The sequence below is a fragment of the Bos mutus genome, chromosome 14, assembly GCF_027580195.1.
Source record: "Bos mutus isolate GX-2022 chromosome 14, NWIPB_WYAK_1.1, whole genome shotgun sequence".
Classification (NCBI taxonomy): Eukaryota; Metazoa; Chordata; class Mammalia; order Artiodactyla; family Bovidae; genus Bos; species Bos mutus.
The window spans coordinates 61461674-61477711 of record NC_091630.1 but is presented as its reverse complement, the minus strand read 5'-3'; the positions used below and the strand labels follow the sequence as shown (position 1 = coordinate 61477711).

General features: G+C 38.5%; 1 protein-coding gene across 1 annotated transcript in view; it reads left to right on the top strand.

The window, feature by feature from the left end:
- SNTG1 (syntrophin gamma 1) overlaps positions 1-16038 on the top strand; it is a 138978-nt gene that overhangs the window by 100638 nt on the left and 22302 nt on the right. The window contains exons 13-16 of the mRNA XM_070382795.1: positions 1780-1896; positions 4131-4202; positions 7464-7616; positions 12800-12892. Of these exons, the coding sequence (XP_070238896.1) occupies positions 1780-1896; positions 4131-4202; positions 7464-7616; positions 12800-12892 (435 nt within the window). The remainder of the gene's footprint in view (positions 1-1779; positions 1897-4130; positions 4203-7463; positions 7617-12799; positions 12893-16038) is intronic.

Sequence of the window (16038 nt, the reverse complement as noted above, 5' to 3'; positions counted from 1 at the left end):
GTTATTCAATATTGATACGGCTATTCAGGGTCTTCTGTGGACTTTAAGATGATTTCCTGTGGACTTTAGGATGATTTCTTCAAGAAACCACAGGGATTTTGGTTGGGATTCACTGCAATGGTGGCCACTTTGGATGTTACAGATCTCTTAAAAGATTAATTCTTCCAATCCATGGACGCAGATTCTTACTGTTTATCTGTATCTATAATTCCCTTCATTAAAATTTTGCAGTTTTCAGTGTACAAATCTTCCACCTCTTTGGTTAATGCCTAAGTATTTTATATTCTCTGTAGCTATTATGAATGAGATTGTTTTCTTAATTTCATTTAAAGACTGGAGAATGAACCCCTTCAAATAAAAGTTAAAAATAGCAAAGGGGAACAAAATTAAGGCTCAGTGTGCAAATTTATATAGTAATGATTAAATTAACAAAGAAATGAAAACAAAGAAAGGCTGTAAATCACATTTTAAAGCAGGTAAAATTTCCCCAAGGTTTTAAAATACCATTTCTGTACTTTTCTATTTCATATAGTATGTTTCACGTATTTGTCATAAAAGATCTTAGCATATGTTTTAAATAGTCTGCTCAGCATTGCATTTGTTTGAGGATTAAACCTGCTTTGAAGGAATAAAAACCAACTCTTTCTCTACAATATGATAGCAAAGTAGAGTAGACTATGTCTACTGGGTCTAGTGTTTAATAGTCTCTAATACCCACAAAATTGTCTTTATATTGCAAACAGGGTCCAGTGCAAGTCTGTTTAACATTTTTGCCCCTTCCTGTCAAACAGCTATTTTTATTACCCAGATCTTATTGCCATCCCTTGGTTCCTGCAGAGGACTGTCTCCAGAACCAAAGTCTGCAGATTCTCAAGTCCCACAGTCCGTTCTCCACGTCTGTGGGTTCCGCATTTGTGAATTCACACAACTGTGAAGTGTTGCCCTATGCTTACAGTCCGCAGTTGGTTGAATCTTCCAGTGCAGAGCCTGCAAATACACAAAGCTAAATGTAATATATTGTCACTATAAAATAAAACATACACACTTTCTAAAGCAGAAGAATCTCAACCTAATGGCTGCTAAGGCAGCAAACAGCACAATAGATATGTACAGTCTACTTCCGAATGATTTTATATGTGATTCTGAGCTATGGAAAAGCAAAAATTAACTACATTCATCTCCCTGCACTATTTCTCAGATTAAGGACTACTTACTTGTAAATAGAAAGGTATTTTTTTGTCTGCATAGAGTTAGATAAAGTTAGACTCATGATACACCATAGGTTAAGATAGCTCTCTTCTCTGAATATATTTATCAGTCGAAAGAAAGCAGTGCACAGGTGCTGTAATTTTCAGACTTAACCCATCAATGTAATAGATACATAAAGTCATCCCAAATTTGGGTTAGCCTTATTCAATCATGAATAAAAGATAATTTTGCCATGTATGGAATTCTAGGCCTATTGTTGTCCTCATTTTATACCCTGATGTTTATGTTCCACGATATTCTGGCTTTCATTCTTTTTCTTGAGAAATCAGTTATCAACCTAATCATTGGTTCCTTGGAGGTTATTGTTTATAAACATTGATGGAGACATGTTATAAAATCTGATGACTGGTTCACACTCATTTATTGAAGGTAAATGTGATTAATGTACTTTTTGCAGCAGTTAATCTGATACATTCATAAGAGAATGAAAGTGTCTTGTGGTGCTTTATACACATAAGCCCCCAGAAATGAGACTCCGTTGACAGATCATTGTATTCCACTTCCTTGCAGATTGTCTACATGGGCTGGTGTGAAATGCGGGAGCAAGACCCGCTTCAGGACCGTGTGTACTCACCCGCCTTTCTGGCCCTGAGGGGCTCCTGCCTCTACAAGTTTCTGGCACCTCCAGTAAGTGTTTCTGTTCAATATCCCTTATTTTTCCCATGTTATCACAGCATAGTGACATCAACTTTACAATGACAAAGGGCATATTAGTGATATATTTTGAAAATAAAGTACAGGAAAAAATGCAAAATAGTCCAAATGTTTCTGAGGATTTCTTGCTAAAGATATATTTTCTGGCATTAAACACTGACTTTATAGCCCTTGAGAGACCTAGGATGCATTTCTATTTTGGCATTTTTTCCAGGCTCAATATGTTTATTATTTGACAGGTCTAAGTCAAATAAACCAGTAGTGCTTTCGATAACTTGTAATATCCCATATTTAATCATCAGCCTTCAAATTAAATTTGGATGAGGCCCTGTTGCACCTAAGGTCTTGCTTTTGGAAACATGTACCTTACACAACAGTAGAGTCTCAATAAATATTTATCAACTATAAATATTAAATGCTGAACTACTTGCTTACAGGTCTAATAACTACATAGGATCTTGGAATTATCAGGTTAGACTTGTTGTAATGTTTAGTATCTATGTGCACATAAAGTTCAAATCACCCAGAAGACAGAAAATCATAAATGCTTACACCTTTTACACTGGCCCTACTCTGAACAATTTCTTAGGACTGGAGAGACAAATACATGTTTAAAGCATATTTGAAATGAGTTGCCAGTCCAGGTTCGATGCACGATACTGGATGCTTGAGGTTGGTGCACTGGAATGACCCAGAGGGATGGTATGGGGAGGGAGGAGGGAGGAGGGTTCAGGATGGGGAACACATGTATACCTGTGGCAGATTCATTTTGATATATGGCAAAACCAATACAATATTGTAAAGTTAAATAAAATAAAATTTTAAAAAAAAAAGCACAAACAAGTGAAACAGCTTCAACATGCTATTTAGAGCTTCACAATGTTAAGAACTTAGAAAAACTTCTTGATGTAAATATGTCTTTCTTAAATGAAAAGCCAGCGTTGACACGATGTCCAGTATTCTTTGTGTGTCAGATCAGATCAGATCAGGTCAGATCAGTCGCTCAGTCGTGTCCGACTCTTTGCAACCCCATGAATCGCAGCACACCAGGCCTCCCTGTCCATCACCAACTCCCAGAGTTCACCCAGACTCATGTCCATCGAGTCAGTGATGCCATCCAGCCATCTCATCCTCTGTCGTCCCCTTCTCCTCCTGCCCCCAATCCCTCCCAGCGTCAGAGTCTTTTCCAATGAGTCAACTCTTTGCATGAGGTGGCCAAAGGACTGGAGTTTCAGCTTTAGCATCATTCCTTCCAGAGAAATCCCAGGGCTGATCTCCTTCAGAATGGACTGGTTGAATCTCTTTGCAGTCCAAGGGACTCTCAAGAGTCTTATCCAACACCACAGTTCAAAAGCATCAATTCCTCGGCGCTCAGCCTTCTTCACAGTCCAACTCTCACAACCATACATGACCATAGGAAAAACCATAGCCTTGACTAGACGAACCTTTGTTGGCAAAGTAATGTCTCTGCTTTTGAATATGCTATCTAGGTTGGTCATAACTTTCTTTCAAAGTGGTAAACAGAGAACAGACTATTACATAGTGAAATATGGACACAGTATTTTTCATTTACAGTTACTACAAAATATTGGCTACATTTCCCATATTAAAATAATTAACTCCCCTCAAAACAACACTTATAATTTTTGTAGAGATAACGCACCCCACCCCAGTACTCTTGCCTGGAGAATCCCATGGACGGAGGAGCCTGGAAGGCTGCAGTCCATGGGGTCGCTGAGGGTCGGACACGACTGAGCGACTTCGCTTTCACTTTTCACTTTCATGCATTGGAGAAGGAAATGGCAACCCACTCCAGTGTTCTTGCCTGGAGAATCCCAGAGACGGGGTAGCCTGGTGGGCTGCCATCTATGGGGTCACGCAGAGTCGGACACAACTGAAGTGACTTAGCAGCAGCAATGCAGACACTACTTAAGATACGTCAAGACACTGAGCAATGGGAAGTTGTCCCATTATAATATGAAATGTCTTATAATATGCTTATAATATGAAATGTCTGCTGAAAGAGGAAGAGAAACAGTGTGAAACTGGGCGGGCCGAGGCAGAAACACTGCCTGAGGAAAACCTCACTACTCAGGCTGCCTTGCGTGTGTGTGAGAACTTCATGGGTGCACCACTGTGTATTAATAGAGGAAAGTAGGGGCCATCTTTCTAAAACACATGATGAGTTCATTTCTCATCTTTTCAAGGTGACTACGTGGGACTGGACCCGAGCAGAGAAAACTTTTTCAGTTTACGAGATCATGTGTAAGATCCTGAAGGTAGGACCAAAAAGCAGTGATGTTTGTAAAGGCTTTGCTTGGCCAATTGGGGTCCTGGGTTCACAGGTAGTTTATGAAAATAAACAATACCTGGATATGAAGGAAAATACAAGGTGAAGACGTGGAAAAGAAAAACACATAAGAGAAAAGATGGAGTGGAGAGAAATGCACGTCGACTTAGATAAGGCTTGAGCAGATCCCAGGTCCCTCCGTGGGAGAGGGACACAAGGAGAGGTTTGTCACGTCCTTGGAGGATGAAGTAGAAGGTCACCTGGAGACAGTCTGAATTTAAGCTTCAGTTATTACCAGAGTTGTATTTGCTGTGTAAAATGCAGAAGAGAAAGATCTGAATAAAACTTGGAATTAGAGAATGTAGAAAGTAAAAAGGTATATGCAAAGAAAGATGTGTGTGTGTATGTATATATGTGTGCGTTGTAATATATTTAAGTCTCACAGTTACATTATTTCTCTGAGTGTAGAGATGCATATTTAGCTGTCATAAATCAATTAAACTTCTGTGCTATACACAGGATTGTTGCAATAGGAAGTCACTGAGAATTCGGTAAAATTCCAGATAGCTTTTGTATCCATTTTGCTAGTTGTTTGTTTAGAATGATGTCAACTTTAAGGCAATGGCACCCCACTCCAGTACTGTTGCCCGGAAAATCCCATGGATGGAGGAGCCTGGTGGGCTGCAGTCCATGGGGTCGCTAAGAGTCGGACACGACTGAGCGACTTCACTTTCACTTTCCACTTTCATGCATTGGAGAAGGAAATGGCAACCCACTCCAGTGTTCTTGCCTGGAGAATCCCATGGATGGAGAAGCCTGGTGGCCTGCAGTCCATGGGGTTGCACAGAGTCGGACACGACTGAAGCGACTTAGCAGCAGCCACAGTATTTCTTAAAGAAACTCAGCCACACACTCTGAGCACTGTCTGCTTTGTGTTACTTCTCCTTTGCATACTTTAAAGAGTGTGTGTGTGTGCTGTTGTGTTGGACTTTTTGCGACCCCCTGGACTGTAGCCCACCAGGCTCCTCTGTCCATGGGATTCTCCAGGCAAGAATACTGGAGTGGGATCTTCTCCAGGGGATCTTCCAGATCCAGGGACTGAACCCCCATTTCCTTCATTGGCAGGTGGATTCTTTACCACTGAGCCAGCCAGGAAGCCCTGTTGATGAGGGGGGCAGGGTTTTTCAGCTGGGACCTTAACAGGGTTATTTTCATCTGTCTATATCTTATAAACTATTTTTATTTTTACTACTTCTGCAAAAGATTCTATTTTCTAAAAGAGAATATTAGGAGACTGAAGAACAATCTTCACATAACAAGTATTAAAAGCTGAGAGTAGGAATTTTATTCTTTGGAACTATTTAAAGGGGGGACTTTGGATTATTTCCTAAAGGCAGGGCCAAATAACTGGCCATGATTCTGGCTGTTTATGACCCTACAATGCCCACATTTATAGGAAGAAGTGGTACACCTCTCCCTGCTGGATGGATTTTTGTCCTAAAAATCATATATTCTTTGGATTGCAAAGCATGGATTTGATGATTCTTTTTAGTATGGTGTAATTATCCTCTGAAGTAGAATATTAGAATAGAAATCTGAAGATGAATCTTATAGCTATTAATTAAAACCATTAATCTGAATAGGCAGTATTGAAAGTCAACCCTGAATAATATTATAAGAAATTAGCATTATTGTTTTCATGTGTCTCTTGTTTGTTTGCTTTTATAGTGCTAGTTATGCTAATTTATTGTAGCAAAGCTTCTGTTTGCTTCATAACAATGTCTTAGGGGGGAAATGCTGATATCAGTCGAAGTAATAATGAAAACTGATTCAAGTATACTAAATAAGAAATCAAGAATGTAAATCAAAGATAAAAAATCTTCTTTTGATAATCGTATTTTGTTTATATGCTGTTTACTTTTTAAAAAGTTTAAGTATAAAGCATTTCTCCCTTTGAAAGTATGCAGCATTGTCTATGAGGGCTACTTGTCTTTACTGGAACTCTCCTTTTTTTAAATAGGAATTTCCTCCAGGTTTCCTGTCAACAGCTGAATCTAAGAGATGTTAAGCTAATGAAGGAGTGTAAGCCAGGCCGAGTGGCTAGATTTAAACAGGGGGATCCTTATCCAGGCTGTGACAGAGGGCAGTTTGGAAGGCAGAGGGTCAGCCGGGGTCATGATATCCCCCTTCCCCACACCCCTTCGGATAGTGAATATATGAATAATAATTTAAAGGCTAGATAATTTTGAAAATAATTATCCTAGTAGGTATTCAGTGACATTTTATTAGAAAAGTAATTTCAATATCTTGGCATCTCCTGTAGCTATAAAAATGGAAATACTTGCATTTGTGTATATTACTTTCACCTACTCTTGACGAATTTCTGCACAGCACAAAAGAATTGAAGTTTTGTAATTATTGAGTTAGTATCATTTAAAATGCATGCTATTTTCCCACATTGGTCATATTGGTTGAAAAGGACACACAAATTTTTTTTTTCATTTTGTGATGTACAAAAGCAGATTTATAACATTCTGAGTCATTTCCTCAACTTTCTCTTCTACAATTTTTCATCAGTTCTTAGCTGCATTCTTTTCACCTTTTAACATCCCTGAAGTTGCTGCACATATAGATGTGTGAGCATGTTAGTTGAAAACTTCTCCTAAGACCAAGAAATTGCCATGTCAAAGTCCTTTTGACTTAATGAATTACAATTAGGTAAGGGAAATGTGTAGTTTTTAAAAAGCAGTAAAATTTCTGAAACATGTTAGACTCAGTTTTTTCATGTCTCAGCTGGTAGAATATTCCCATGATAGTTTAAGGATTATAGAAATCAACTCAGTAAAAGATACCATGCTTATAATCTCCTTAAAACTTACAAATTACATTAAGTATTGCTTAATCTCATCATCTTCACAGCTCTGGAAGGACAAAGGAACATTGTGTGTTATCCACCTGTCCAGTGAGAAATGGAATCTCATGCAGTCAGGGCTTTGATAACTACTCTTGCTAGGAAGAGTTGAAGCCAGAAATTCTTCAGTGTCAGTTCAGAAAGGAAGTGTGTCAGTTATGGACTTTGAGGATTGGAAATTGTCCTCTGTGACCATTGTAATGAAGAATTAGTGACGTCAGAGGGTGGAATCCTTGTTCCTGCAGCGTCTCCACCACACAGTGGTCAACACTGAGCCGAGGGTGGCTGGGTCAGTAGCTCAGGTGTGTGCCAGTCTGCATAACTCCAAGTTTCCATCAGGACAGTGACCTGCTGGACCGGCGGAGGCACTGCTTCACCGTGCAGTCCGAGTCTGGGGAGGACCTGTACTTCTCAGTGGAGCTCGACTCTGACCTCGCGCAGTGGGAACGAGCCTTCCAAACGGCAACCTTCCTTGAGGTGGAGCGGATACAGGTGAGGGTCTGTGAAAGCTGAGGCCCTGTGACCCCCAGGATGCATGACCCCTCCCTAGAGTTCTGTTATAAATTTAGGCAAACATGAAAATCCAGTTCTGTGAGGCTCAAATGTTCAGTCATTGGCCATTGTTTAAATGAAGTGCAACACGACTCTGAAAGCATTTTAATTTTTCTATAATTTGATCTTTCTAGCCTATTTCCTACTGCTCATCAAAAACACATTTCTAAATTTAATTAGAATCTTGCTGTTGTTGTTCAGTCAGTCAGTTGTGTCCAACTCTTTGCAACCCCATGGATTGCAGCACGCCAGGCTTCCCTGTCCATCACCATCTCCTGGAGCTTGCTCAAACTCACGTCCGCTGAGTTGGTGATGCCATCCATCCATCTCATCCTCTGTCGTCCACTTCTCCTCCTGCCTTCAATCTTTTCCAGCATCAGGATCTTTTCTAATGAGTTGGCTTTTCACATTAGGTGCCCAAAGTATTGGAGCTTCAGGTTCAGCGTCAGTCCTTCCAATGAACACTCAGGACTGATCTCCTTTAGGATGGACTGGATCTCCTTGCAGTCCAAGGGACTCTGAAGTGTCTTCTCCAACACCACAGTTCAAAAGCATCAATTCTTTGGCGCTCAGCCTTCTTTATAGCCAAACTCTGACATCCATACCTGACATCTAAAACAGAAATGTTCTTACTTTAATTAATTGCTTACAAAACCATTTCCTGGTCTCCAATCACAACCACTTAATTTCCAGCCGGAATGACTATTCACTCACAAGTCTCTTTTCTTGCTGGGAAGCCTTGTTTTCATCACTACCCTACAAGACCACACAGGTGAATTTGAAGCTTCCTCAGAGGTCATGCCATGGAGGACGATTTTCCTGACTCCCAGTCTGCCCTGCCATGTGCCCACCACTGTTCCTCCTCATCGGTCCTATTCAAGCTTGCCCCCCTCCCCCTCAGAATGCAGCATCTCTTTTGTCTTTTTTCCTTAGGTCTGTCCACACTCTGCATGAGTTGGAGTGATCTGTACTTGTTTTCCTCATACTGAGTTATAGGTTTCTGGGAGTATTATATTTCTCTACTGACTGAAGTCAGTGCATTTTGTACTCACAGGTAATCAGCAGGTGTTTATTAAACTTTATTTCTTATATGTGAAATGTCTGATGGCAACATCATTATTATCCAGGGATGGTTGCCTGTGACAATGGACCTGGATGCATACTTTTCCAATTACATTGAGCTGATTTGTGACATGTATTAATTTTTTTCTGACTACAAATTTTTATATTCAATCCATCAAATCACAACAATGTGACATGACAAATCAGGGGAAGAGACAAGGAGAAGACTCATTTATCATTTTTTCATTGCTCAATTAACATTTTCTAATATTTTGCTGATATGCATGTATTTAAAAATGTTAAAGTAATTAAGACGTGTTGTTTCAATAATCTAGTTGTATAGAACCTCAATTTAGTAAATAGATTTTTCATATCAAAAGTGGAAAGATGAGAAATATCTTAAATATTATTTTATTAATATTTTAAGTATCAACCCCTAAGACATTAAAGCATTAAATGACATTAAAGACATTAAAGCATTGTATGAAGCTGTAGAGGAGTTGACATTTTTGTTACTCATTTTGATAGTTTTAGGTTTTCTTTATTATCATTTCCCTGGAATATTGCACTTCACTTGGAAACAAATACACAGCAATTTCTACTTGCTGGTTTCAATTTAAGATTTTCAAGTCTCCTAATGTTTAGAAATGAGATAGAGATAAAATTGTTGTTTCATTCTATTTTACTATTTTTTTTAACTCTGGACCTCATATTCTATAAGCTGATGTCCTGAGCAATGCCTTTTTTTGACTGGCACCTTACATATTCACAATAGGAATTTAAGATGCATATATACATGAAAGTAAAACATTTAATATCTTTTTAGCTTTTCGTTGTTTTGCACATTTTATAACTTCCCCTTGTGTGCTCCACCAGAAATAACCAATGACTGATTACTGTGGATCTGTTATTTTCAAAATTCAAGCATGTAAAAATATTTACATGAAGAAGTTTATGTGTTTACTCATAAGTTTAGTTTACTCATATTTCCTAGTATTTCCACTTCAACTAAAGTTGATAATTAAATGAAATAAAGAGGAGACACATGCCCCATTGTGAAACAGCTATTTTGTTGTTGTTGTTCAGTCGCTCAGTCATGTCTGACTGTGATCCCACGGACTGCAGCACACCAGGCTACCCTAGCCTTCACATCTCCTGTAGTTTATTCAAACTCATGTCCAGTGAGTTGATGAATTATTAAGAATTAATAAATTATTTTATTTTGAAATCAGTTTTCATTAAGAGGACTGCATTTTAACATTTTCTACCTTCTAATCTATTCCTTTGTCTATTTAAATATTTTCTGATCACTAATTACTTAGTACTTAATGCAAATATCTATATATTTATTTAATAGATAATTAACTGTTGGAGATATTTCTAAACATCCTAATTGTCATTTAAATTAACATCTTAAAATTTAATCATACTTCCCAGGATGTCAGTATAAAATGTAATGAACACAAAAAATTAACATTTTTATTTTAATCAAAATATGACTTACAACTTACATTTCCCTAGTATTCAAATTACCACAATTAAGCCTAATTAATTTACTATTATTTTTAGTACCTTTGTTTGTCCAATTTTTGAAACATTTCCCCAGAGTAAGTGAATAATACTGGTAAGGGATGGATAATTATTGTTTACTTTACACTAATTCAATCTGAATTAATACAGCCTTTTTAAAATAAGGCTTTCAGTAAAGTGTATAACATTCAAAAATTGATTTCTCTTGAAGTTATTTATTTCAGACTTTCATTGTGTTTTTTACCCACTATAGACATTTAGCTGTCATCCAAAAGAGCATATGAAAAATAATTTTATTTTTGATGTATCTTCAAATGTTATGTAATAATATATAAAATTGTGTAAATTAATATATAATCATTATATATTATATCATAATTATATTACATATAATGATCATACATAATATATAACAATTATATAGTCCCTGGAGAAGGGGATGGCAACCCACTGTTGTATTCTTGCCTGGAAAATTCCATAGACAGAGGACCCTACAGTCCATGGGGTCGCAAAGAGTCCTAAACGACTGAGCAACTCACACTTTCACTTTTTTTTTCACTTTCATATAATATATAATTTATATGATTATATATTTATAATATATAAATATATGTTTATATATATTTATATATAATTAACTGCAAATTTAACTTTTTAAGAAGGATAATTTTTTGCTCTTTTCTAGCTGTAATTCAATTTTATTATGAAATAAACATAGAAATTAAAACAATAAATCAAATATTTCCATATTCAAACATACAAGTATACTCATTATATATGTTTACTAAGACTATAAATCATAGAATAAAACTTTGAGGGGTTTCAACTTATATCATCTGTTTTAATATAATTATTATTGAAATAATGTAATTTAATTCACAATTATGTTCTTTATTAGATAACTGTTAATGCTCTATACTGAAGGTGTTTTCACTTGGCATGTATTTTTTAAATAATGTCATTTGAAAACAGAAAACAATCATGTATAATTTAGAGGAAATCAGGCAACCTTGGATGTGCCTTAAATTTGATAGTAGTTTTAATAAAGTGACAATGATTGGATGCAAGGAGGGAAGGTGCTCGTGTACTAAATGAAATTACACTCCAAAATCAACTTGCTGCGTGCTGAGTCATTTCTGACTCTTTCTAACCCCATGGACTGTAGCCCACCAGGCTCCTCTGTCCATGGGATTCTTCAGGGAAGAATACTGGAGTGGGTTGCCATTTCCTCCTCCAGGGGATCTTCCCCATCCAGAAATTCAACCTCCAGCCCGGGTCTTCTGCAAGAAGCAGCATTGCAAGTGGTCTTTACCACTGAGCCACCCAGGAAGCCCCCAGATCAACTCACAAGGCCCATTAAGTTTGCTTTTTAATCTCCTTTTTTGAAAAACTGAACTTCAAATGAATAATTTGACATGGTCATAACACTCCTATGTAAACTGGGCTTAAGCACATGAATGTACCTGTCTGGTGGAGGCAACTTGATACATTTGGCCATAGTTATAGTTGGACAGAGGAGTCTGGCATGCTGCAGTCTATGGGGTCACGAAAGAGTTGGACACAACTTAGCAACTCAACAAAACAATGGTCAGAATGAGGCTCACTTAATGTATGGATACTTTCATACCCAGTATTACAAACACAAATAGGATATAAGGGTTGGTAGAGGTCTCTCTCTTTCTTCCTCCCTCTCTCTTTCCCCTTTGCTTGTTAATTACAAGTATTTTTCATGATTTGAATATCCCACTCCAGTTTGCAATTAAGTGCAAGTAAAACCGGCCTATAACATAAACATGCATCATTTCATATAATCCCCAAATTTGATTTCTTATCTGTTATTCTTTGTATCTCAGCATCTATATTTTAGTAGTCTTCCCAAAATATTTATATAATTAAAATTATAATTTAGTCTGATCTCAGTGTGAACAATCGTTAATTATTGATTTAGAAGAATCAATAAGTTTACACAAATAATAGGCAAAGGTAAATGTCTTTTGGACGTAACTTGTACTAATCGATATACAGAGACTCTTAAGGTCATGGTGTTCTTGACCTGATTAGTAAATATGTCTGTTTGCCTGAGAGCTCTCTCTAATAATATTGATAAAATGACAATAATTTTAAAATAACTCACTTTTAGTTTAATAAAAATGCAGTGATATTTAGCTACAGAATATAACAATTTAATATCATCTTGCCTACACTCAAAAATATGTGTATAGTTTTATTGCCAAAAGAGTGAAGGGCATCAAAGTGGCACAAGGTCAAGACAAGGTCACCTAGGGTAGGATGGGAAACAATCCCGCATCCCCCAGGCAGATCCACAACCATTCAGCTCGTGCTCTGTTTACATCAGGATGTCAGTCAGACCAGCTTTCTTCTACAGCTATTGCTGAAGTAAAGTCTGCTGTTGTGTTATTAATCATATAAGGAACTTGTCACAGGCAGTATGACACAGTCTGATAAATGTGGGCTCTTCACCCTGATGTTGGGTCAGTCCCATGAAAGTAACAGTTCTCTGTTCTGTCCAGTGCAAGACATATGCGTGTGTGCTGGAGGGTCACCTGATGGGGCTCACGATTGACTTCAGCACCGGCTTCATCTGCTTCGACGCTGCGACCAAGGTAGGGTACCCCGTCAGCTCGAGCACGAGGCAGGCGTCCTGCGCTGAGAACAACGGAATCTGCTTCCAACTACTGTCAGCAAGCTGCCTGGTGATCAGGTGTCAAACTTTATTAATAGGAGATAAATTATGCCTCAATCTGCTTAGAGAAAAATAGAAGTTTGAATTTTAATAAAATGAATGTTTTGCCACAAAACATTACTACTATATAAAGTGTTTATACTGGAGTGGGTAGCCATTCCCTTCTCCAGGGGATCTTCCCAACACAGGGACTGAACCTGAGTCTCCTGCATTGCAGGCAGATTCTTTACTGTCTGAGCCATCAGGGAAGCCCCATATATACATATATATCCATGTATTTTATATAAATGGGCTTCCCTGGGAGGCTCAGATGGTAAAGAATCCTCCTGCAATATGGGAGACCTGAGTTCAGTCCCTGGGTTGGGAAGATCCCCTGGAGAAGGGTATGGAAACCCACTCCAGTATCCTTGCCTGGAGAATCCTCCTGAACAGAGGCACCTGGCAGGCTACAGACCATAGGGTCACAAAAAGTCAGGCACGACTGAGCGACTAAGCACAACACATATGTATATTCTCTTTTACTAAAGGTATGACCTCACAGTGAAGGGAAATTTTCTTCTTTCAGAACAATTTTTTTAACCAAAGTATTCTTTTACTATTTTTCCATGTCCACATTTCCAATATCAAAAATGGGGAAACTTTTTTTTTTAGTTTTATAGGTAGTGTGGGCTTCCCTGGTGGCTCAGGTGGTAAAGAATCCACCTGCAATGCAGGAGACCTGGGTTTGATCGCTGGGTTGGGAAGATCCCTTGGAGGAGGGCATGGCAACCCACTCCAGTATTCTTGCCTGGAGAAATCACATAGACAGAGGAGCCTGGTGACTACAGTCTATGGGAACGCAAGGAGTCGGACGACTGAGTGACTAAGCACACAACACAGGTAGTATGTTAGAGTTATAGGATGGAGGCTCACTGGTTCTCAGCAAAGGGAGTTCAAGGCAGCCTGGAAGCATGTAACTAAATCAGTTCAATTCAGCACAGAAAGATCACTCATCCCAAGGTAACTTGTTATACATTGCTAATTTAATGAACACCTTTACATTTGAGTCAATTTCTAAGAATAAAGATTTCTTTGAATTGCAGGATTTTTAAATCATACTTAGGGGGAAAAAAGGAAAATGATTGACTTGTAGTAATAAAGTTCATAGCTAAGCTTAGAAATCAAATTAGTCAAATTGAAGAATAGCACTGCCTCAAAAATAAAATGTCTTAGGGCTCATGTGTTAATTTAGCGGTTATTTAATAAAGTGCTTAGTCTCTGTCACTGGAGCAGCCTTCAGACAACCTGGAGGAGAAGAAAGCAGTGGTGGCTTATTACGTTGTCAGGTATATTGACTTAGATGTAGCCATCTCAGTAAACTCATTTCATGTTCTCCCCAGAGCTGTTGCTCTCCATTAAGCTGGCAAAGGTGTATGCATATGCTACAAAGAAGTCACGGGCAAAGGGCTGATTTCTGCAGAGAATTGCTAATATGAGTCATAAATGTGGCTGAATTTCATCACGTTGCCAGAAAAAAAGCAACAACCAACAATAAACAACATAAAAACAAACTCCCAAGGATCCAAGAAATTAATACCAGCAAAACCAAATTTTCTGCCAGTCTTTATTATGCAGATGGCATGTGAAGTTACTCAATATAAGATTAGTAAGTTACGAATAACAGCACACCACATTCAGCAAGCAGGTGGAAACATGAGCAAGAACCCCCTTTTCCACGTGTATCTTGATTATTCTAAAATTTACATAGATATGATTATAGTAAGTACTCTGTGTAATCAGTGCCCCTCGTCATGATGTGGGGATTTGCAGAACTCAGAGAAGCTATGAGCCATGACATGCAAGGCCACACAAGATCATAGTGAAGAGTTTCATGACTTTAAGCTACTGCAAAGCAACCCACAGGGTCTACATTTTAGAAAGACTTTTTCTGTTTGTTTGTTAGTTTTTTCCCCTTTTCTTTTAAGAGAGTCCAAGTAAACTGTCAAAGTCATCATCTGTTTAAACCTCTGTAAAGGTTCCATTTATTTGATGGAAATACTGATACATACAGACATTATAGGAAAATAAATTAAAATGTTTGATCAGGAAGTTTCATCCAGTCTTGGGCCTGGCCCAATGCTGGTGAGTTTCTGTTCTGTTGACTCCAGCTCAGATACGCACCTAGCTTCCTCAGGATGCATCCTGAGCCCCTGAGCACCACGGGTCCACCCTACTGCTTGCTGTCCATCTCGTTCTGACTCCCCTGCATTCCTCTCTCCATTATCAAAAGGAACCTAAATTGTGTCCTGTGCCCAGGCCTCTTCCTCAACAACTCCCCCTAAATAAATCTGGAGGGTGCACCTGACCAGTGCAGGCAGTCATTCTCATTTGGATTCCTGCAGCATCGGCCAGGCCTGCCTTCTCCTTGTGTTTATTAAATGGCAACCCACTCCAGTATTCTTGCCTGGAGAATCCCATGGATGGAGGAGCCTGGTGGGCTACAGTCCATGGGGTCGCAAAGAGTCGGACACGACTGAGCGACTTTACCTTACCTTACCTTACCTTTTTATGCATGGACTCTGTGCCTTGACAGTTGAGAGACACAAGGTACGCAGAAAAGGATACCTTCCCTCCTCTCAAGACACCCGCAGCCTCATGAATGGGACAGGTCTGGAGCTGGGGGCCTTCGGTGGTCTGGGAGAGTCCCCTGCCTCTTTGTCCCCGCTCCCACCATTGCCAGATGAATGACGTTTCTAAGATGCTTCCTCGTAGTCACACACTCGGGTGTCCTTTCATCTTGACAAAGATGTGGGTCTGGTTAGCTTTTGCTTCAAGAGGAAGTTCTGTGGAGTAATCAGCTGAAAATCACTTTGTTGCTACTATGGAAGAAAAACAAAGAAATGGATGATAGGTGTTTTTGCTGATTCCCTGGCATGGCTTTTATTTCATGGTTATGTAAAATGAGATATTCAAATTACTTTATTCACATATATATTTAAATGATTATTTCATGGAAATGGATGTTGCTTTGGGGAATTAAAGGATATACCAATTACTAAATTATAGCCTTTGATAAGCATATTTTAG